The 22,586-nt window shown below is 49.3% G+C and overlaps 1 protein-coding gene across 5 annotated transcripts in view; it reads right to left on the reverse strand.

The window, feature by feature from the left end:
- Nucleotides 1-22,586, reverse strand: part of PREX1 (phosphatidylinositol-3,4,5-trisphosphate dependent Rac exchange factor 1) — a 203,428-nt gene that overhangs the window by 60,484 nt on the left and 120,358 nt on the right. For all 5 annotated transcript variants that reach the window (XM_031656828.1, XM_031656830.1, XM_031656831.1 and 2 more), the window contains 4 exons: nt 15,494-15,627; nt 7,362-7,480; nt 5,635-5,784; nt 3,971-4,118 (listed from right to left, as the gene is read on the reverse strand). In XM_031656828.1, the coding sequence (XP_031512688.1) occupies nt 3,971-4,118; nt 5,635-5,784; nt 7,362-7,480; nt 15,494-15,627 (551 nt within the window). The remainder of the gene's footprint in view (nt 1-3,970; nt 4,119-5,634; nt 5,785-7,361; nt 7,481-15,493; nt 15,628-22,586) is intronic.

The raw sequence follows: 22,586 nt of genomic DNA on the forward strand, positions 1-22,586 counted from the left end.
AGACTCCTCCAGTGGCTTCCCAGAGCACCAGGAAGGAAATGTGAGCTGCTTGCCAAGGCCCTGCCTGAGGTGACCCCCTTTAACTGCTGGGGCCACATCTCCTGCCCCTCTGACCACTCACCTCCAGCCACAATGGCCTCCTGCTGTTCCGCCATCACTCACAGCTCACCCCAGCCTCAGGGTTTTTGCACCTACTGCTTCCTAAGCCAGGAATGTCGTTCCCCACACCCTCTCATGGCTGGCTCTTGCTTGTCTTTCAGATGGTGGTTAAATGTCACTTCCCCTGAGAGGTCCTGACTGCCCACCCTGCTGAACTAGCCCCATTTCCTCTTGTCCTGACTTCACTCTAAGTATTTCCTTAGCGTATTCAGCAAGTGGCTGAAATTCCCTTCTATCTGTCTCCTTTTCTGTTGTCTGATTTCCCCCACTGGATACTTACCTCTATGAGGGCAGGGACTTCATCTGTCCTATTCCCAACTGGCACATAGCGGGGACTCAGTAACACTGAGTGGTGAATGAATGAGTGAATCTGTTTTGTCTCCCCTGCTAATCTGAGGATACCAGAGGGCACAGGCCATGCCCCCCGCAGGACACCCTCCACATTAATACACAGATTTTCTTCCTTGATTTTTAAATGTGGCGTCTAAGAGTTTTTTCTCTGAGCGGGGCAGAAAGAGGCCCCTCCTTCATACACTCATCATGCACAGCCAGTACAATTCCCACGTGTCTGCCAGCACTGTGCTGCACAAGTCACGTGTGTTCTCTCACTGCATCCTCTGACAGTCCTCAGAGGCACGTTTTATTATCTCCCTTTATCTGATCATTCACTGAGGCTCAGAGAGGTTAAGAAACTTGCCCAATGTCACACAGCTAGAAAGTGAGAGAACCAAAACTTGAGTCTAAATCTAACTCAAAGCCCAACCCTTGAGGGTGATAAAGACAAATCAGGCCGGGTGCAGTGGTTCAGGCCTGTAATCCCAGCACCTTGGGAAGCCAAGGCGAGAGGATTGCTTGAAGCCAGGGGTTTGAGACCAGCCTGGGCAACAAAGCAAGACCCCCATCTGTACAAAAAATAAATAAAAATTTGCTATAGAAGCCTGGCGCAGTGGCACACACCTGTAGTCTCAGCTACTCAGGAGGCAGGAAGATCGCTTGAGCCCAGGAGTTTGAGGCTGCAGTGAGTTATGATCACACCACTGTACTCCAGCCTGGGCAACAGAGCGAGACCCTGTCTCTAAAAACCAAAAGATAAATCAGATACTTTTTATATTCATGCAGTTCCCTAATGGTGGAGAGAGATGTAGAGAGAGGAACTGCTAGGGAAAAATAAAATGTGCTGAGTAGAAATAAAAATGCATAGACGAGGCAGAGTACAGTGGGAGACAGCACCAGTGTGGCTTTGTAATCTTGTACAGAACCCTTCCCCTCTCTGTGGCTCAGTTTCCTCACTTTTAAAATGGGGAAAATGGCAGTGCCTGTTTCACGGTGTTGTGTGGGGATTAAAAGACAGGGCTGAATGCCATTACATGCAGCAAAGGGCTTGATCAATATCTCGGTGGCTACCAAGTCCTTCCACCCCAGAGGACCAGGGCGGCATCTTGGACAAGAAGACTCAGTAGTGGAACCCTGGCGGGGGTAGCAGGATCACAAACCCTAGGGCTGTGCGTACAGCAAAGGCGTGCAGGAAGAAGCGTTTATCAGAACAATCTCCTGCAGAAAGGCTGGCCCTTTCAGACCTGCAGTTACAAAACAAGCCGCAATCCTGGCTCCATTTCAAATGGACAGTAAAAGAAATCTCCCTAATCCTTCCTGAGGAGGCAGAACACTCCTCGAAGTTCTGATCACAGACAGGCTGTCTCATCGGTCCGGACTGGGCAGTTTGGCAGAAGATGGGAAGGTTCTCCGGCCCCAGGGGGCCCGGAAGCAGGCCCTCCTGAGAGAAAAACCTCCTTTCCTGTGGGATTAGGAGTTGGCTGAAAAGGCCAGCCAGGCTGCCCCGCCCCGCCCCGCCTGCCCCAGCCAGCAGGACTCCAGGGCCCAAACTCTCCTCTCCGTGGAAGCTCAGAGCTGGAGTTCCCGACCCTTGAGGGCAACAGGGCACTGAGTCCAAGGCACCCTGCGGGTCTGAACCCTCCCACCTGCTGCCCCTCCACAAACCTCAGGCCATGTCCACACTCAGCTGTCCCCAAGTCCACACTCAGCCTCCGTGGCCTGCGCAACATCCATACTGCACCCTGAACGTCTATCAGCATTTCAATCTCCACCGGGCTCCTGCTCCTTCCCAGGGACCTGCTCCTGCCTCCCTGCCTCTTCCTCCCCATGTCTTCCGGAGGAGCACCACCTTCTCGCCAGCAGCTCCACTCAGCGGTCTCTGCCCCCTCCTCCTTCCAATGCCATCATCGGGCCCCAGGGCTCAGGCCTGCCTCTTCTCTCCCTTCAGGTTCCCTTGCGCAGTTCAGGCCATCTTGTGGCTGTAAAGACCATTTAACGCCATATCCCATGTGTAGGTCCCCAGTGCAGACCTTTCTCCCCAAGTCAAGATTTTGCATCCAACCAACAAGCCCACATCTCCACCTGGGTGTCTACCAGTCTGACCGTAACCCGTCCACAACTGCACTGGCGGGCTTCCCGCTGCCCCCTGCAGCCTGCTCCTCCCACCGTCTTCTTCCCCTTCTCAAAGGAGCAACTCTAGCTTTCCAGCGCCTCGCAGTCCTGAACTCCCTTTATTTTTCCACCCCATCAGCAAATGCTGTTGCCTTCCAAGTTATCCAAAACACAGCCACTGCTCCCTGCCTCCACAATGACCATCCTGGCTCAAGCATGGCCCACGCAACCTCTCACCTGGTCCGCAACACTGTGATAAAACGGCAGCTTTTACCCTAGGCCTCTGCAAAGGCTTTAGGAAGTGGAGGCAGCTTAAGTCCTTACATTCTAAACAAAGTTCCCGCATTGCCGGCAAACTTCTCTCCCCAGCTGCACCACAAGTTTCATGAGGTTGCAAGTCCTTGGCACTGTCCTTTCCGGAGTGTCTAGCACGTTGTAGGGCCTCAAAACAGCCTGGTCATTTTACAAGGACTGGATTTCTTCTGCCTCTCCCGTGCCCCAGCCCTCACCCTCAGGTGACCTGAGTGTAAGAGCCAGCCTATCACACCTGTGTTCTGACCCCTTTGAACCCCAGTTATAAAATGGGGCTGTATTTCCCAAACAGAGGAAGTGGAGGCTCTGAGCACTGAGAAGGTTATAGAAGCTTCCCTTGCCCCTCACACGAACTCAGGAAGAGAGGCCTCACCAGACACCCTCCCTGCCGACACCCTGACCTGGGACTGCCAGCCTCCAGAACTGTGAAGCAATACATTTCTGTTGCTTAAGCCACACAGTTTTGTGCGACTTTGTTATGGCAGCCCCAGCCAAAAAAAATGGGGTGGGGGTGCCTACCTTTATTCTTCCAGCCCTTAAAACACCTTTGTAATCAATTACCTGTGTTCAATACCTCCCTGCCTGAAATACCTAGAGTGGCTTCTCTTTTCCCAAGTGCTACAGCAGCATTTTTCAAACCGTTAGTGCTTTATGAAACAATGTCATGGGTCTTGCCAGCATTAATTTTGAAATGAATGAAGAAGCAACTTGAATAGAACAGAAGGAATAGAACAGAATAGAAACAGATATTCTCAGAGTGGGATCAAGCACAGTAAGCTCTGTGAAACCTCAGCTTCAATCATGTATTACATGAATGGGTGTACCAGGTCACAGAGGAAAACTTATGTCTGGCAGTGGGTTGAAAGACCTGATTCAGGGACCCCACTAGCCTTCTTGACCTCTGAGGGCTGCTCCATGAGGATTCAGGTCCTTTTGTGGCTCTGGCCAGGACGGCCCCTGGGCAGGGCCAGGCTGCATGGGTGGATGGGGATGATCTGCCCCACCTCCAGCTGAGAGCCCAGGGAACCAGCGAGTTCAGGGTGAGGCCACTCACTTGCCAAGAAAGCACTTGGGGACAGTGCTCAGCTTTCTCCGGCGGTCCTTGATGAGGTTCACCTTCTTGTTCATCATCATGTGGTACAGCTTCTCCCCCTTCTCCGCAATCATGACGTAGGCGTCACGCTCCATGCCCAGCTTCAGGCCTGCACAGGGGCACGGTCAGCACTGGAGAGAGCACCAGACCCAGGGCAGGGAGGGGTCGGGGGGAGACAAGGGGCAGGCCCACAGCTCCTGAAAGCCGGCCTGCCACCTGCCCCCCCACCTGCCCCCCACCACCACCACGCCAGCGGCAGCTAGAGGGCACCGACTGTCACTGCCCTAGGCACCTGCCAATGACACCTCAAAACAACCATTTTACAGACAGCAAAGCTGAGACCCACAGAGGTTAAGTCCTGGGATAACAGGGGGTCATGCCTTCAACCCAGGAATCAAGCTCTACAGCTATGTTCTTAATCACTTTCCTATGTTGCCTCCCCAACCCGAGGGCGGGTCTCCAGATTCACAGGTCATCAGAAAACTTGTCAGGATCTTCATTCCAGCCCAGTGATAAAAGCCTGGTCATTCTTCCAGCCAGCGCTCACAGGACCTGACCCTAATCTCTGCCCACATGTTTCTATTTTGACTCCCATCTAATGTTGACAACAGCAAATGCTTTTACAGCACCTACAATGTGACAGTACTCCTCATGAGAAACCCATAATAATAAGGTGCCATAATTACCCCCATTTTACAGATGAAGAAACTGAGGTCCAGAGAAGTTCAGTTCTCTGCCTAAGGTTGCCCAATTGGAAGTGGTGAAACCAGAATTTAGACCCAGGAAGTTGGTTCCAGATTCATGCTCGTGACCACTGTGAACCCAGCCCTGAGTTCAGGATGTGGACAACAACCAATTCTCACCACCAAGACCCACCTGGGCCACACCCCCACCCATGATCCCACGTGCCCAACAAAGACCATGGAGATACTGATCGGCCTCAGCTAGGCCACATCCCTGAACCCCATCCCAGTTGTGACCACACTCTCAGCCCTGATCAATTTCAGAGGTCACAACCCTGCCTAACCAGGCCCCCAGTTCAGTGGTTTATCTGGCCTAATATCATTTTAATAAATGTTGATGCAACATTTAGGATCAGAAAATGTCACCTAAAAATCCAGATGTCTAGCTTCTCTAGACAAACAATCCATGGATTTGGCCCCACTGGGCCCATATTCCTGAGAGAGGATGGTGGCTTGTCTTGGGTGGAAGTAGGGAGAGGAGAGGAGAAGCGGATGGGTATGATATACATGCGAAAGGCAGAGTTAAAGGGACTTGTTGATCTATTGAATTTGGGGAGCAGGTGTTGCAGGGGAGGCCAGGGATGATATGCACAGTTTGACTCGGAACTGTCGGGCAGGGAGGAGCCACTGACTGATATGCAGAAGTTGAGGGGAAGATCCTTCTATTGGGCCTCAGTTTCCCCATTTGTCTAGTGGGCAACCTCTGAGGTACTACCAAGTTGGAACAGTCCCAGAGCTCCCTGTCCCTTCAAATACCTGCTTCTTGCAGCTCTGATACTCCTGAAAAGGACCCTATGCCTCTTCCCTAGACACAGCCCCCACTCAGAAGAAGCCACGCATAGCTCAGGGGTCCCAAGCGAGCCCCCCAAAGCCGCCGCTCACTCTCGCGCTGCTCCCGCTCGCGGATGATGGCGTCCAGCCACTTCTGCTTTTCCTCCGCCGTCTTGGCCATGCAGACAAACCACTTGTTCTTGGCCGTGTTGTGGATCTTCCAGCCATTGGTGACGGTATAGCCATTGCTGTGGTAATCCGCTGGTGGGGGCAGGAGGCAAAGGTACAGCAGACACTCAGCCGCGTGACTCTCAACACTCCCCATTACCAAGCCTTTCCACCCCAGCACAGGGCAGGGTCCTCGCCTGCATCAGGATGGGGAACTGGACTTCCAGCCCTTCAAACGCTCACTTCTTATCCTTGTCCAGTGGACAAGGAAGATCTTATGCAAACAAAGACCCCTCTCAACCACTCAATGACAGAGGACTTCATTTTAAGACTTTGCATCTAGGCACAAACACAGCAGTGACTCATGGGGAGACACTTACCTGGAGCCCCAAAATGCTTCCTGGGCTCCTCCCATCTCACTCGGGCACTGAGATTACTTAAAACTTTAGTGCCAGACTGACAAGCCAAGTTAAACATGGGACCCCTACCCAACGCTGGCTGGGATGGGACCTGGAAAACCTCTCAAACAGGTTAGCATGATCTAGGGAAGCGAAAGCCTGAATCTGAGGAGGGCTCCACAGGCTTCATGAGACTGCCAAAGGGGCTTATGGCTCAAAACCAAGCAAGAACCCCCGCTCTGGACAAGCTCAAAAGCACGCATACTAGGAGATGCTCACATGAGCCCTCACAGCGTCACTGTACGTGACTGTGAGCGGTGGAAACAGGCCAAATGTCCATCACCCAAAGAATGCATGAAGCGTGGAACGTTCACGTGGTGGAACACTCTGCAGCAACGGAAACCAACAGGCTGCAAACAGCTACGTGCAGAGACATGGATGAACCCCACCAACGTGGTGCTGAGTGAAATAAACAGTTTGTTAAAAAAATGTAGACCATATTTTTGGGGTGGGGAGACAAGATGTCACTCTGTCGCCCAGGCTGGAGTGCAGTGGTGAAATCATGGCTCACTGCAGCCTCGACCTCCTGGGTTCAGACAATCCTCCCACCTCAGCCTCCCCAGTAGCTGGGACCACAGTTGCATGCCACCATGTCCGGCTAGTTTTTGTATTTTTTGTAGAGACAGGTTTTCTCCATGTTGCCCAGGCCTGGTCTCAAATTCCTGGGCTCAAGCAGTCTGCCCACCTCAACCTCTCAAAGTGCTAGGATTACAGGCGTGAGCCACCACACCCAGCCACCATATTTTATGACGATTTAAGTAAAATGGTCATGACCATTTTATGACCAGGTGGGTTGTATATATATATACACATATATATATAATCACATATATGTAAAGCCACTTAAACACATGTAATCATATAACCACTTATATAAGGTTCAAAAACAGAAATTTTAATTAAAATGTTTAGTCATAAATGCTTAGGAGATAAAAATGTTTTTAAAAAGCAAGAAAATGATCATCACAAAATTCAGACAGTGGTTACTTTTAGGGGGAAGAAGGTATTGCAAGGAGGAAGGATTTGGGGTGCAGTGTTTTATTTCTTAACTTGAATGCTAACCACCCAGATATTCGCTTTATGCATCTGTGCTCTGGGTACTTTTCTGTAAGTAGGTTACATCTCATGATAAAAGAAAAAAATATATTTAAATGAAACAGAGAGAGTGCGAGGGAGCAGGGAGGGCGCAGGCAGGGCTGGGGGAGGGGCTACCTGTCCCATCTTCCACGTTCTCGACCTCCATGACTTCAGTGTTGATTCGACCCCTGAAGATGTAGAGGGAGCCATTGATGGATTTGGTCCTCTTAGTGGACTTCTTGCTCCCGGTGACCCTGAAAGACAGTGAGAAGTCAGTGTCCCCTGCACGTCACCTCCCAGATGCAACTGTTTTCAATAGCACAAAGGGGAACGCAACACTGAGGGGAGACCAGGGGACAGAGAGGAGCCCCAGGCAGGGTTCAGGAGCGGGCGTGTTTGGCTGGTGCTGGGGTAACCTGAACAAGTCTCTTCTCTTCCAGCCACAGCTTCCTCATCTGGAAAACAGGCTAATAGCCTTCCTGACCCCACAGAGCTACTTTTCAGCCAAGAGGAGACATGGGAGACCAACAGGAGGTAACAGAAACCCAATCTTCTTGGCTAGAAAATGGGGACAGGCCTATTAAGTTTCTCAAAGACAGGAACTTCCTGAAATAGGACCAGAATGGAAGGAGGCTTGGAATTGGTGGTCCATTCATCCATCCATCCATCTATCCATCATCCACCTTCCCATGGTTCAATCATTCACTCAAGTGAATTCTATCATTCACCCATTCCTATAGTCTAAATGTTGGTGTCCCTCCAAAATTCATAAGTTATATCCTAACCCCCAAAGTAATGGTATTAGGAGGTAGAGCCTTTGAGAGATGATGAGGTCAGGGGGAAAAGGACCTCATGAATGAGATTAGGCCCTTATAAAAGAGGCCTCAGAGAGCTTGCTCGCCCCTTCTGCCGTGGGAGGACACAGCAAGAAGGCACCATCTATGAAGCAGAAAGCAGGCCCTTGCCAGCACCGAGTCTACCAGCACCTTTAATCTTGGACTTCACAGCCTCTAGAACTGTACAAAATACATTTCTGTTTTTACTTTATTTCATTTTATTTATTTTTTATTATTTTTAAGACAGAGTCTCGCTTTGTCGCCCTGGCTGGAGTGCACTGGCGTGATCTTAGCTCACTGCAACCTCCGCCTCCCGGCTTCAAGTGATTCTCCTGCCTCAGCCTCCCAAGTAGCTGGGACTACAAGCATGTCTCACCATGCCCAGATAATTTTTTGTATTTTTAGTAGAGACAGGGTTTCACTGTGTTAGCCAGGAAGGTCTCCATCCATCTCCTGACCTCATGATCCACCCACCTCGGCCTCCCAAAGTGCTGGGATTACAGGTGTGAGCCACCGTGCCGGCCTTATTTTATTTATTTATTTATTTATTTTGAGATGGAGCCTCGCTCTGACGTCCAGGCTGGAGTGCAGTAGTATGATCTCAGCTCACTGCAGCCTCCGCCTCCCAGGTTCAAATGATTCTCCTGCCTCAGCCTCCCAAGTAGGTGGGACTACAGGCATGTGCCACCACACTCGGCTAATTTTTGTATTTTCTGTAGAGACGGGGTTTCACTACATTGGCCAGGCTGGTCTTGAATTCCTGACCTCAAGTAATCCACCCGCCTCGGCCTCCCAAAGTGTTGGGATTACAGGTATGAGCCACCACGCCCAGCCCGAATTTCTGTTGTTTAAAACCTCCAGTTTCTGGTATTTTGTTATAGCAGCCTGAAGGGACTAAAACAGTCACTCAACAAACATTTGGCCAGAGCTTCCTATGAGGAGGATACCAAGTCAGGAGCCATGGGGAGTCACTCATCTGTGTAACCAACAAGCCACGTGGAGAATGTGCCAGGCACTGTTTTAGGTACTGGGGCTGCATGGCTGAACAAAACAACGTCTCTGGGAACTCAACTTCTAATATAGGGTTGGAGGCAGGACACAGAGACAGTCCCTAAGTAAGGTAAACCATATGTTAGATCAGAGGCTCTGGTGGAAGATAGGGCTCTGGTGAAGATAAATGCTCTGGTGAAGATAGGGCAGAAAATGAACTCCCAGAGCTCAACGGCCACTTGGTGGTGTGCACAGGCCTCTGCTCCAGCAGGTGGGCTGTATGCTCACCAAGAGCCAGTGGGTGTGTTCCCACACCGACTTGGCTGATGTGTACTTGTTACTCTAAGTGGGTAAATGAAATATGAGATAAGCTGAGGATTCGGGAATGTGGAAGAGACTTATCTCTCTGAAAACTAAGTGTAAGGGGTGAAGATGTGGGCTTCTGCTGTGTGTGTGAGATGGGAGCCACGGAGGGTTGGAGCACAGGCGGAATGGGATGGACTTCGGTTTCAAGAGACTCCCTCTGTCTGCTGGTGGAGAAGGGACTAGAACCAGAGAGGAGACCACTGCAATCATCAAGATGAGAAAGGATGAGAGTGCGTATGTGTGCGTTTGTGTGTGTATACACATACATATAAACATATACATACATATGTGCATATATTTTTGTAAACTTGGTATTAAAGTATAAAATCTATACAGGAAAAAAATGCCCAAAGAAGCATTAATATGGCTCAATTAATTTTTGCAAGGGAACACACCTGTATCAACATGTTTAGCTCCCCATAAGCACCCCCTTACACCCCTTTCCCATCCCTGCCCTCTTCCCCTGACAAGGGTAACCACTGTCCTGACGTCTAACCCCATAGATTTGCTTCGCCTGTTTTTGAACTTTACACAAATGGAATCATAAGTGTGTACTTTTGTGTTCAGCTTCCTTCACTCAGCCTCACGGCTGTGAGAGTTACCGATGCTGCCGGGTGGAGTGACGTGGCCACACACTGGGCTTCTTTCCAGTGTGGTGCTGCTGTGAGATTCCTGCACGTGCCTGACAGAGACATTTCTTTGGGTTAGATACCTGAGGAGCTGAATTACTGAGTGATAAGGAATGTGCATGATTAGCTTTAGGAGATACTGCCAAGCTGTTTTCCAAAATAGTTGTACCGATTTTCCCATGCCTAACAGTGTAGGAACATTCCGGTTGTCCCATATCCTCTATAACTGGTATTTTATTTCTCATTTTGGCCATTATGGTACGTATATAGTAGTAGCTCATTAACATTTCATCTGTAGTTCCCTGATAAGTAAATAACCTCAAACACCACTGCATGTTTATTAGTGATCTGGTGCCTTCTTTTGTGAAATGACTCTCCCTTGTCATTTATTGTTGAATTTTCTTAATTATTTAAAGCAGAGGTTGGCAATTGTTTTTTTCTGAAAAGGGCCAAATAGTACACATTTTCAGTTTCATAGGCCATACGGTCTCTTTACAACTACTCAACTCTGCCTTTATGGCATCAAAGCAGCTAAGACTGTATATAAACAAATGGGTATAGCTGTGTTCCAATAAAACTTTATTGACAAAAATGGGCACAGGGCCAAATCTGGCTACAGGGCCTCTTTATATATTCTGGATGTGAACACTCTAGCCATTATATGGACTATAAAAACCTTTTCCCAGTCTGTGGCTTGTCTTTTCACTCTCCTCACAGTATTTTTTAATGAAATTCTTAATTTTAACATAGTCTAATGAATTTAGTTCTCCTTCACAACTATACTCTTTGTCCTATTTAAGACATTTGCTTACCCCTAGCTCATGAAGATACTCTCCTTTGCTTTCTTCTAGAAGCCTTATTGTTCTACCATTTACATTTAAATCTATGATCCAGCTGAAGTTGATTTTTGTGTTTGGTATGAGGTAAGGGTCAAGAATCACCTTTTCCCCCACTGGATATCAAACTGACCAAGCACCATTTATTGTACTGCATTACTGCTTTTGTTGAAATTCAAATGACTGCTTACATGTGGGTCTATTTCTAACTCATTATTTGATTCCATTACGCTACGTATCTGTTTTCATACCAATACCACGCTATCTTAATTACTATGACCTTACAGCAGGACTTGGAATCTGGTAATAATGGTCCCTTAGCTTTGACCTTCTTCATAATTGTCTTTGCTATTTCTGTCTCTGGATTTTCCTGTAAATTTTACAGTCAGCTGATCATACACACACACACATACATACATACACACGTACACAAACCCCCTCCTAGAGTTTATTGGAATTGCACTGAGGTTCTGGACAAAGTTTGATGACAGGATGGAAAGGACTTGCTGATGAAGTAGGTATGGGGATAAGTTTAGCTCAAAATCAAGAAGATTCTGTCTTCAGCTCCTGAGCAAATTTCTTCTCCTGCCTCCAGACTCAAGCAGATACCCGCTCTTCCTGGGTCCTGAGCCTGCCAATCCTAGGATCAGAACGACACTATTGGCTTGTCTTCAGCTTGCGGACGACAGAACTTGGGACCTGTCAGCCTCCATAATCACATGAGTCAATTGCTTATTTAAACCTCTTTACACACACACACACACACACACACCCTATTGGGTCTGTCGCTCTGGAGAACCTTGACTTAATACGAATTTTGGTACCATTTACTGTAATGAGGAAGATCCAAGGGGCAGAAGTAAGATAAAAAAGAAGAGCCCTTTTCAGACACAACTGAAGTGTGAGCTACGTGTGAGACACCCAAATAAAGATACATATTTCTATTTCTTCCACTTGACCATGTACCAGGCCTTATTCTAACCACATTACACGTCTACCCTTTACATGTTTTACTCTGTAAAAACAACCCCATGAAATGAGGACTACTTTTATCCCCATATAACGGGTAGGAAAACAGAGGCACACACAGCTGACATAATTTGCTCAAGGTCACACAGATAGTAAGCACAGCCTCTATGTTCTTTTTTTCTTTTTCTTATTTTTTTTTTTGAGACAGAGTCTCGCTCTGTCCCCCAGGCTGGAGTGCAGTGGTGCCATGTCAGCTCACTGCAACCTCCACCTCCCAGATTCAAGCGATTCTCCTGCCTCAGCCGCCCGAGTAGCTGGGATTACATGCGCATGCCACCACACCAGCTAATTTCTTTGTATTTTCAGTAGAGACAGGTTTTCACCGTGTTAGCCTGGATGGCCTCGATCTTCTGACCTTGTGATCCGCCCGCCTCGGTCTCCCAAAGTGCTGGGATTACAGGCGTGAGCCACTGCGCCCGGCCCTTTGTGTTCTTAATGGCGAAACGCTACTGCTGCCTCTAAGATGCTAAGCAGGGGGCTGAGATGCATGCAACTTTGCTCTTCTGGGTCTTGGTTTCCCCTTCTGGAGGATGGGAGGTGGGTTTTTAAAACACTCCTTCCCGTTTTCCACTTCAGACACCCAAGGAGCCTCTGCTTTTGAATTCGCCCAGAAGCACTGTGAGTCAGAGACCTCCCCTGACCCACGTCCTGGATGGGTGGTGCCCTGCATGACCCAGACAAAGACAAACACAGTCAGCAGTCACCAAGCCACTCCAGGCATTGCCTGCACCCACATCGGACTCAGGCCGGGAGATCCACTCACCATTGCCCAATCTCCTGGGCCTCTCAGAGCTCAGCCCTTCGGCTCTCCATCCAAAAGCAGGAATGCTGGCCACCTGCCAGCTTCTCTCAAGAGACAGATGCGCCCTTTCCCTGCAGCCAGCCTGGCTCGCTTGTGGAAGTGAGGTGGGGAATGGCCTTGAAAGGCTCAGGGCGCCCACAAGGAAGGCCCTAGGGAGCCCACTTGGAATCCGGTACTATCAGAATCAGCTGCTGTCCCTGCACAGGTGAGACTGCCTCAGAGGAGGCAGAGCCTGCACCCGGAAGCCAAAGGCTGAGTAAACTCAGCTAAAAGTTGGGAGCAGGTCACAGAGGCCTAAAGAGATGTTCTGTTTTCCAAATCCCAGTGTTCTGGGAAAAGTGCCTGCTCCAGACTGCTCGGGGCAGAGTGGCGGGGCAGGGCTCAGGGCGGACATTGGCAGCAGCCCTGAAACTACCCAAGGAGGACTCTGAGGACAGCCCCAGAGAGACCAGAAAGGAGGCAGGGAAAGAGGAGAAGGGGGCGTTCATGAGCAGACAGCAGGACATGAGACAGACAGACCTCAAGGAGTGGGCGGGAATGAAGGAGCAAATGAGAAAGGGCCATGCTGAGCCAGCCACTGGGAGACAGCAGAAGCAGGAGGCCCAGGCCCTCACAGGGAGGGCCAAGCCCAGAACAGGGGAGAAAGGGCAGTGGGGAAGGGCCTGTGGTTTCAGAGCCTCCTGTGCACCAGGAGCTGTACCTGTGTGACCACACCAGAGCCAAGTTAACAACAATGGTGCTGGCAGCTACTATGCTGTGCACCCACTATATGCCAGGCACACTCACATATCTGATCTTCAACGGTCCTAAGAGGTACATACGATCATTGACTCTGTGTTACAAAAGAGGAAACTGAGGCACAGAGAGAGGCAAAGTCACAGAGCTGCAAAGGCGGCTAAACAGGGATCCAATGGGGGGGCCTAGCTCTTAACCAAACTACCACAAGAAGGGTCTGATCGTCCCCACTTTACAGAAGAGAAAACGAAGGCTCAGAGAGGCCCACTGGAAGAGGAGGACATTGGGAAGCCCACACATGGGTATGGAGCATCCATTATTCATCCAGTGGTAAGGTTTCTCACTATACCTTAGGAGCCCAGCACAGACAGACAAGGCAACTGAGGCTCAGAGATGATCAGTGGCATGGCCTGGACCACAAAGCAAGTTATAGGAAATGCTGAAGGTAGGGCTTAGGGCCTGGACCTCAGGCCTCAGCTCTAGTCTTTGCTAGATAGAGGAGTTAAGAAGCCTCTGAAACATCACTATTTTGTCCCTAACACAAAGTAACAGCAAAGAGATTTTGAAAAGTGCTGCAGGGGTCAGCTGAGACCATCCTATAACTGCTGAACATGAAAACGTAAAGTCAGGAATCTCTCTGTGCCAATCCACCCACCCACCCACACATCCAACCATCAGTTCCCACCAACTACTACAGGCATCCACCCGCCGCATCCACCTCCTAATTTCCCCTCTCTCCAATCATTCACCCATCCATCCACTCAGTAATCCAACTGTCCCACTTTCCCTTCCAGAGCCCAACCACCTCAGCAACTATCAACTAAACACCTACCCATCCACCAACATGCCAACCAACTGGCCATCCATCCACTAATCTCCAAACCTCTGTCACCCACCCACCTTCCCAATTATATAACCACCCATCCATCCATCCATCTACCCAATCACTCAATACACCATACCAGAAGACCCCAATCTACCATTCATCTAGACACATATCTGCCAATCTTCATATCCATTTCTCTAACTGCCTGAACATCCACACATGCCCCCAGCTTTCCATCTATTCTTCCATCCAGCCGTCTCCTAAACCTCCAAGCATTCAAACACTCATTCACTCACCCACATGTCAATTCCAACATCCATCCACATTCCTTCCTTCCCTCCCTGCCTCCTCCTATCTACCATCCATTCACCTCCCAAACCTCCACCATCTGTGCCTCATCCCGTGTGCCCACACAACCCGTCACCACACTTTCCATCACACATACACCTGCCTCTGTCTACCTACTCAGTCATCCATCCACTTATTCCTAGACTCTACAGATTGCAAGAAGCACCAGTGAGAGACACAAAGAAGCTGAAGAAACTATCCCGACCCTCCGAAAACTGAACAGTGAAAGAGCTTCACTCCTCTCGAACCCTCAACTTTTAGATCTTAGAATTACAGGATGTTGGTGTCACAAAGAACCTCCCAGTTTCCACAGTCATCTAGACCTACACTATCCAATATGGTAGCCACGAGCCACAGGCAGCTACTGAGCACTTCAAACGTGCCCAGGACAAATTCAGGTGTTTTGTGAGTATGACATACACACCAGATTTTGAGGACTTAGTGTAAAAAAAAAAACCCACCACACAAAATATCTCTTTAATAATTTTTTAAATAATAATTACATGTATAATTATAATCGAATATAATATTCTAATATTTGGGGATCTATTAGGTTAAATAAAATATATTATTTAAATTCATTTTACCTGTTTCTTTTTACCTTTTTAAAGGTAAAAAAGTAAATTTTTTTTACTTTTTTTTTTACTTTTTTACTGCTTTATTTACGTCTTGACTTGTTACATTTTTTAAAGGCTACTAGAACATTTAACATAACATGTGGCTCGCATCGTATTTCTACTAGCAGCACTGATTTAGAACAAATCCCTCACCTCACAGGAAAGGGAGGCCCAGAGAGGGGAGTGACAAGCCCAGGGCATCACCTGGAGAAGGTAGCAGGCTAGACCCCATCCCAGTGTCCTGGCCACTCACCTGGATTTCCGCTTGCAGTAGACGAGGAGGTTGTCGAAGAGGAAGAAGGCCCTTTCCTGGATGTTGCCCGCCGAGATCTTTAACAAAGTCCCTTGCAGGAGGAGCTGAGTGCAGATGTCGGTGAGGTTGGAACCCTGGGAGAGCAATGAGGATGCAGTGAATGAGCCTACCCAGGAACATCCCCTTCCTTTCCCAGAGATAGAACCTACTACTACCACCTGCCGCAAGCCAAAAACTCCACCAGCAAGCCTGTCAATGGACAGAAAATCAATACAATGTGATTAGTGGTTTCCATCTGCTGAGCATGCCAGGAAAATCCTGGGGAGGGCACACTGATGTGACCGCATGTCCCTTTTACAGAGAGGGACTTGGGGCTCAGGAAGGAATGGCTCATCCAGCTCATACAGCTAATAGGTCCTAATCAGCATCTGGGTATGTTTTGGTTCAGTTTTTGTTTTTTGGATTTTTTTTTTTTTTTTTTGAAGTAGAGTTTCACTCTTGTTGCCCAGGCTGGAATGCAATGGCGCGATCTCGGCTCACGGCCACCTCCGCCTCTTGGGTTCAAGGGATTCTTCCTGCCTCAGCCTCCCAAGTAGCTGGGATTACAGGCATGCACCACCATTGCTCAGCTAATTTTGTATTTTTTTAGTAGAGACAGGGTTTCACCATGTTGGTCAGGCTGGTCTTGAACTCCTGACCTCAAGTGATCCAACCGCCTCGGCCTCCCAAAGTGCAGGGATTACAGACATGAGCCACCACGCCTGACCTCATTCAGTTTTTATTGTGGGTTTTTTTTTTTCACCTATTCCTTCCCCACTATTTATTTATGTCTTGACTTGTTACTATATATCCCTCATCTGAATGCCCCTTCTGTAAGGACAGGGCCCGAATCAACTATGTGCCCTGTGTATGCCCAGCACCCACAACATTCTCTGGCACACAGTAGGTGCTCAACAAATGCAATGTGTAAAACATCAGGGGCAGGATCCTGTGGGCATTCCACCTAGCTAAGTTAAAGATGTACATGTCAATCCTAAACCTGGTCACCTATGCTGACAGGCAGGGGAAGGGGTGACAAAGTTCACTGAATGCATGAAGTTCACTGAACATCAGTGAGCATCCGGGCAGAGTGGCTGGGAAAGGCATCAGGGAGGAGCCAGCAGACCTTGGAAGACAAAAATTAAGATAAAGAGGCTGGCTGGGCGTGGTGGCTCATGCCCGTAATCCTTTGGGAGGCTGAGGCAGGAGGATTACCTGAGGTCAGGAGTTCAAGACCAGCCTGGCCAACATGGTGAAACCCCATCTCTACAAAAACACAAAAATTAGCTGGGCATGATGGTGGGTGCCTGTAATCCCAGCTACTCAGGAGGGTGAGGCAGAGAATTGCTTGAACCTGGGAGGCAGAGGTTGCAGTGAGCCGAGATCACGCCATTGCACTCCAGCCTGGGTGACAGAGCAGAACTCTTATCTTAAAAAAAAAAAAAAAAAAGAAAAAGAAAAAGAGGCTGAGGGCAGGGATGGGAAGGTCCTGGTTGGGAGGGATCCTCAGAGCCTGAGATCACACAGGTCTCCCTGAAGCCGAGAGGACCCAGGCAAGGGCAGAGAGATCCCAAAGTCCAAAGAGAGAAGAAAAGAGATCTTGGTGGGCACCAAATGCCAAATGAGGCAGCCCCTCAATCCACGTCCCTTTTCTGTCATTTTGGGGAATGGAGTCTTGCCTGGTACTTGGCTGCCCAGCCACAGACTACATCTCCCAGTCTCCCTTGTGCCAGGTGTGGTCACATGACTAAGCGATCACCAATGTGCCTCACTGCCAGGACACATCCTTGAAAGAAAATGGCTTCCCTCCCTTTCCTCTTTCCACAGGCTGGGGTGGTGGGATACACTGCAGCAGATGGTGGGGTAAGGAGCTGGAGGGAAACTGGGTCCCGGCAGAGCAGAGCTGCCCACCCCAGCCTGGCTGTCCGCCTCTGCGCTGCTAATGAGAACTGCGTTGCAATGCTAATGAGCCACCTCCCTGAGGCCACTGCATCGCTTCCCTACAGCAGTCAACCGCGGACTTTAATTAATACAATAAGGTACAGACAACAGGGTGCCACGGACATTTAGGCCCAAGGAATATTATGCAAAAGCAGTGTTTTAAGGGAGTTTCATGTGACAGACCGGCAGATTACACTGAAGAAAGAAACAAGAAGTGGTGTTGTCCCTGCCTGGAAATGAACTTGGGGAGAGAGGAATAATTATTCACAGAATCTCCTTCCCCAAACACTGAACACCCAGAACCAACATGGAGTTCCTACCCCACTGGGACCTGCTGACTCAATTCTTTCTGAGACCCAGTAAGGGGAACTGGTTCTGGCAGCTGAGAAGCCAGGCTGTCTGCTAACGGCCTACAAGGGACTCTCTCGCTGGTGTTAGAGCTGGTCTGCTCTGTGCCCATGGTCCAGTTGGGTACAACAAACCCTTTCACTCAACAGTGCCAGAGACCCCTCTGGAGACCAGGAAAGCAGCTTCCTTGTGGTGAAGAGCTGTGCAGCCGGGACAGGAGCCTGCACTCATTATCACACATCACGGCCTTCGGCTTGGCTAGGGGCCAGGTGGGCACGGATGACTGCATGCCCACAGACAGATCTCAGGTTTCCAGCGAGGCAGCAGCCTGCTACACCAAGACTCAGGGCTGTCATGAGGAAGCGCCCCTGGGACCCCAGGCATCCTCACAAACAGGGTGACAGGGACTCCCTGGAGCTTCATCATGGCCCATGGGCAGCACATAGCAGACACCAGTTCGGCAGTCCCTGGAGCCCATGTGCCTCCCCTTCCTTTTGCCTTGGCTCCCTCATGCCCACCCACCAACCCTTCTAGGCTCCAAAGGGGCAGTTGAAGAAGAATCTGGTACCTGGCCCAGCTGCCAAACCCCAAGGTCACACAGCCCTAGACCTGAACTCTGCTGCCAAGGCCATCTCGGGGGACCTAGGAGAGGAAGTGCGCCCAGCCTGGGAAGCTGCCTCTCCAGCCTTGGCTAATCACCACCCGGCCAACTGCAGCTGAAATGCCAAGCACACTACAGGGCGATACCCCCTCCACCCCAGCCCTGCTGAGAAGCCCAGCCGCACTCTCAATCTCCCTGAAATCTTTGAATCCAGGTCAAGGGTGATGCTAGGGGTTGGATGCACAGGGAAGCGGCTAAGCACCAAGAGATGTGGACCAGTCAGGACTCAAGACCTCCTTCCTTCCAGACATGCACACTCAACCATGATGGAGATGGAGATGACAAAACCTTATACACGCAAAGCCAATACATGCATGGGGTGGCCACATGCCACGCACTGTTCTAAATATCTTGCACAAACTCAGCTAATCCTCAGGACAATTCTCATTTTACAGATGAGGAAACTGAGGCACAGCGTGGTAAAGTGACTTGTTCATGGTCGCATAGGTGGTAAGGCCGTGAGGTGGAACTTGAACCCAGACAAGCAGCCTCCACTCCCCCACCCGCTCACCTCTAACTCAGGCCGCTCTTCGAGGACAACCTGAAGAGTTTTCTTTGCAATCGTTAGTCTACAGCAGGAGTCCCCAAGGGGAGAGACCCTGTCCCACTGGGAGCCCAAAGCACCCCAGGGAGGGTAGGAAAAAACTACGAGAGCTTTGTAGTGATTTTGTTTCCTCACTCCTGTTTCCTTCTCTCCCCTTGTGGGTGAGTGAACAGTTGATCATCTCCTAAACCAGGGCTTCCAGATCCAGAGCCAGAAAGTGGAGTGCCCGCCCGCCTGCCTGCCTGCCTCCCTCCCTCCCTTTCTTTTTTTTTTTGATGGAGTCTCACTCTGTCGACCAGGCTGGAGTGCAGTGGCACCATCTCAGCTCACTGCAACCTCCACCTCCTGGGTTCAAGCAACTCTCCAGCCTCAGTCTCCCGAGTAACTGGAATTAATAGGCGCACTCCACCACACCTGGCTAATTTTTCTGTTTAGTAGAGATGGGGTTTCGCAGTGTTGGCCAGGCTGGTCTCAAACTCCTGGCCTCAGGTCATCCACTCGTCTCGGCCTCCCACAGTGCTGGGATTACAGGTGTGAGCCACTGCACCAGGACTGTTTCTTTCTTATTAAGAGCACACAGTTCCTTCTCGTCACTGTGAGCTTCCCACGGAAGTCCATGGGGCTGTATCTGCAGTGTGCCTCTGAGGAGGCGCAGCCCACACTGGGCACAAGTTCTAGTCAAAGCTCTTGGATGCTTTTTCCATCTAAAATAAATAAATAAAGAGATCCCACTTTGCTGCCGGGGCTCCTCCTGACATGTATTGGGCGTTTTCTCTGAGCCAGCCACTGCTGAGGACTCTGTAAGCATCAACTCCCCCGTCCTCAAGTGACCCATGACGGGGGTACTCCCATGATCCCGACTTCGCAGATGAGGAAACTGAGGCAAAGAAATCTCTCCCCACAGAGGCGGCTGTCTCATTCACTCACTTGCAAGGTTTTGTGACACTGCCATTTCCTTGTGCTCAGCAAAATGGATTCGCAGATTAACTTATCTGGTTTTAACTAAACCAGTCTCACAACAAACAGTGGCTCACAAAGGATCAGGGGCTAAAAAACACACATATGGAAGATCGAACTCATGAATGATGCAACCTCAAGCAAACAGCAAGAAAGTGGCCAAGACAAGACTCCCCTTGCTCCAAAAACAAGCCCCTTGTCAGACATATTTCAAGAGAGAGATGACAGCCATCGGATCAGATCAGTAAGAGGTCACACAGAAAGATGGGAAATAACCAAGAAGAATATCTGAAATAAAGACGTGCAATCACTGTCATTAACATGAACTGCTCCCTAAGTCATGCTGTCTCAGAGACTGTAACAACTAACAGATAGCATGGAAGCAGCTCCACTATTAGACATTAATTTGTCTAGCTAGAATGTATTATTTTCACAAGTCACCTTGAGGAACAAACTGTATTTTAAAAACCTTTCTACTTCATAGGAAACAATTTCACGTTTTTCAAAGGACATTCATATTCCATACCTCACTTTATCTTCCAAATGAAACCAAAAAATAACTTCAGAGATATTATCACTAAAATTAAACAAATAGGAGAAAATAAGGCCCACCAGGCAAGACAAACTTACCTGAGGCAGAGCAGTCTGTAAGTTACAGGGCTGGGCCTCAAAACCCAGTCCCCGTGCCTCAGCCACCTCATCTGTAAAATGGGGATAATAGCACCTCCCTTGTAGGGTTGGAAGCTCACAACAGGTGCTAAATAACTGCCAGTAATTCTTATTTTAAGTCACTTTATTTCCTATTGCATCCAGAAACAGCGGCCACTGAGGGCCACTGAGTTCTCAAACTGTCCATGTTCAGGGTCACAAAGGGTTTTAGAGACCCTTGGTTCCCATTTCCCTAGGCCCTTACCAGAAAAAAAAGGCATCTGGAAATCACTTCTGGTGCAGCTGCTGAAGAGCTTGCTCAATACTCTCTCCTCCAGGGCCCATGTGAGAAATTTCTTTTCCAACTGAGTGCCAGGAAACTCTGTCTCCCAGAAGAACTGCTTTGCTTCTTCCTTTTTGGACAATATTAGGTAACTTATGTGTGTTGCTCTTTTCACCTTGGCTTCCAGGAAACTCAAAGCCCAAATAGACAGATGTTTAAATTAGTCACCTCTGTTTGTTCTTGAGGTTCAAAGTGGCCATGTGACCCATTTCTGGCCAATGTAATGAAAGGGGACACCTGCATGGGGCTTCTAGAAAAGGCTTTCCTCCACCAGGGAAGAGAGTTCCCCACTAACTACCCTGGCCATGCCCCTGTCTCCTCTGGTTTTGAACACATGGTGCCTGGAGCTGCTGCCTTCATGGAAGCATGAGGGGAAGAGGAGGATCACCAGAGACCAAATCAGAGCTCTGCCATCATGAGGCTGAGATGAGAGTCTTAGAGGATGCATCCTAACTGACGCACCTGAGGATCAGGCAACTTTCAGATGCAGGAAACAGAAACCAAGCCGTGTACTTTTAAGCAAAAAGGAAGGAGGGGCTTTACTTACTCACTGAAGGGGCTAGAGGAGCCAGGAATCCAGGCCGAGGGCCCTAGAAAACCAACCTCACTGCAGAACTGACCCACCAGGGGAGCCACTGCCCCTGCCCCAGGTGGGAAAGGAAAATCAGAACATCACCTGTCCAAGCTCAGGCTCCAGGAAAAGGTGGCCCAGGCAGCATTGAGGATTCAGTAGTTGTTGCCTCAACTGTCAACTGCAAAGCCGTCCCATGGCTGCTGTCCCACCAACAGTAAAAAAGGAATGCCTATGCCATGCATCTGACATGCAGGAAGCTGAGCCCAGGCCCTCTCCTAATGTTACCATGGAAAGCCAGACACAACCATGGCTGTGCTTTGCTGCAAAAATAGCACAGGGGTGGCCTCCGCCCCACTTCCACCTTCCAAATCTCAAGCAGCTGGATCTGTTCTTGGCCAGACCCCAAATCATATCCCAAACTGAAGCTGGGAAATAGAGCTCTTTACTCTCCAGCCTCAGCTGGGCAGGAAGGCCCAGCAGAAGGAGAGCGGGGGACATGGCAAGTGGATTGGCCGATCCACAATACCCACCCCTCCCTGAACACAGCCCCTCTCCTCTCTGCAGCCAAACCCATAACCTCACAGCAATACAGCCTCACATTTAGGATTCCCCAGCACAGAGAAAAGAACTAGAAATCCCAAATATGGCAAGTGCCTCCAAAGGCCAGAAAATCCAAAGGGCCTAAGGCGTATGATTCACGTAACAATCCCTGCCTGAGAGCCTTTCATCTTCCCTCTTAATCTCCCATTCCAGCTGTATTTACTCTGATACAGATTTTTTCATTTATTCATATTTTTCCATTTCCTTCTACGGAGTCACAGGAAACCTCTAATAATCTAAGGAAGGCATGGGGACTTAAATCCAATGATCTCAAGAACCCTATCCCCTAATAATCATGATAGTAATACCAACAGCTACCATTCATTGAGTACCTACTATGTACCAAGTACAGATGAGGATACTGAAGCTCAGAGAAGTGATGCCATTTGCCTAAAGTCACCCAGCAAATGAGTGTCAAAGCCAGAATTCTGTCCTGGA

Source organism: Papio anubis, chromosome 16 (genome assembly GCF_008728515.1).
Source record: "Papio anubis isolate 15944 chromosome 16, Panubis1.0, whole genome shotgun sequence".
Classification (NCBI taxonomy): domain Eukaryota; kingdom Metazoa; phylum Chordata; class Mammalia; order Primates; family Cercopithecidae; genus Papio; species Papio anubis.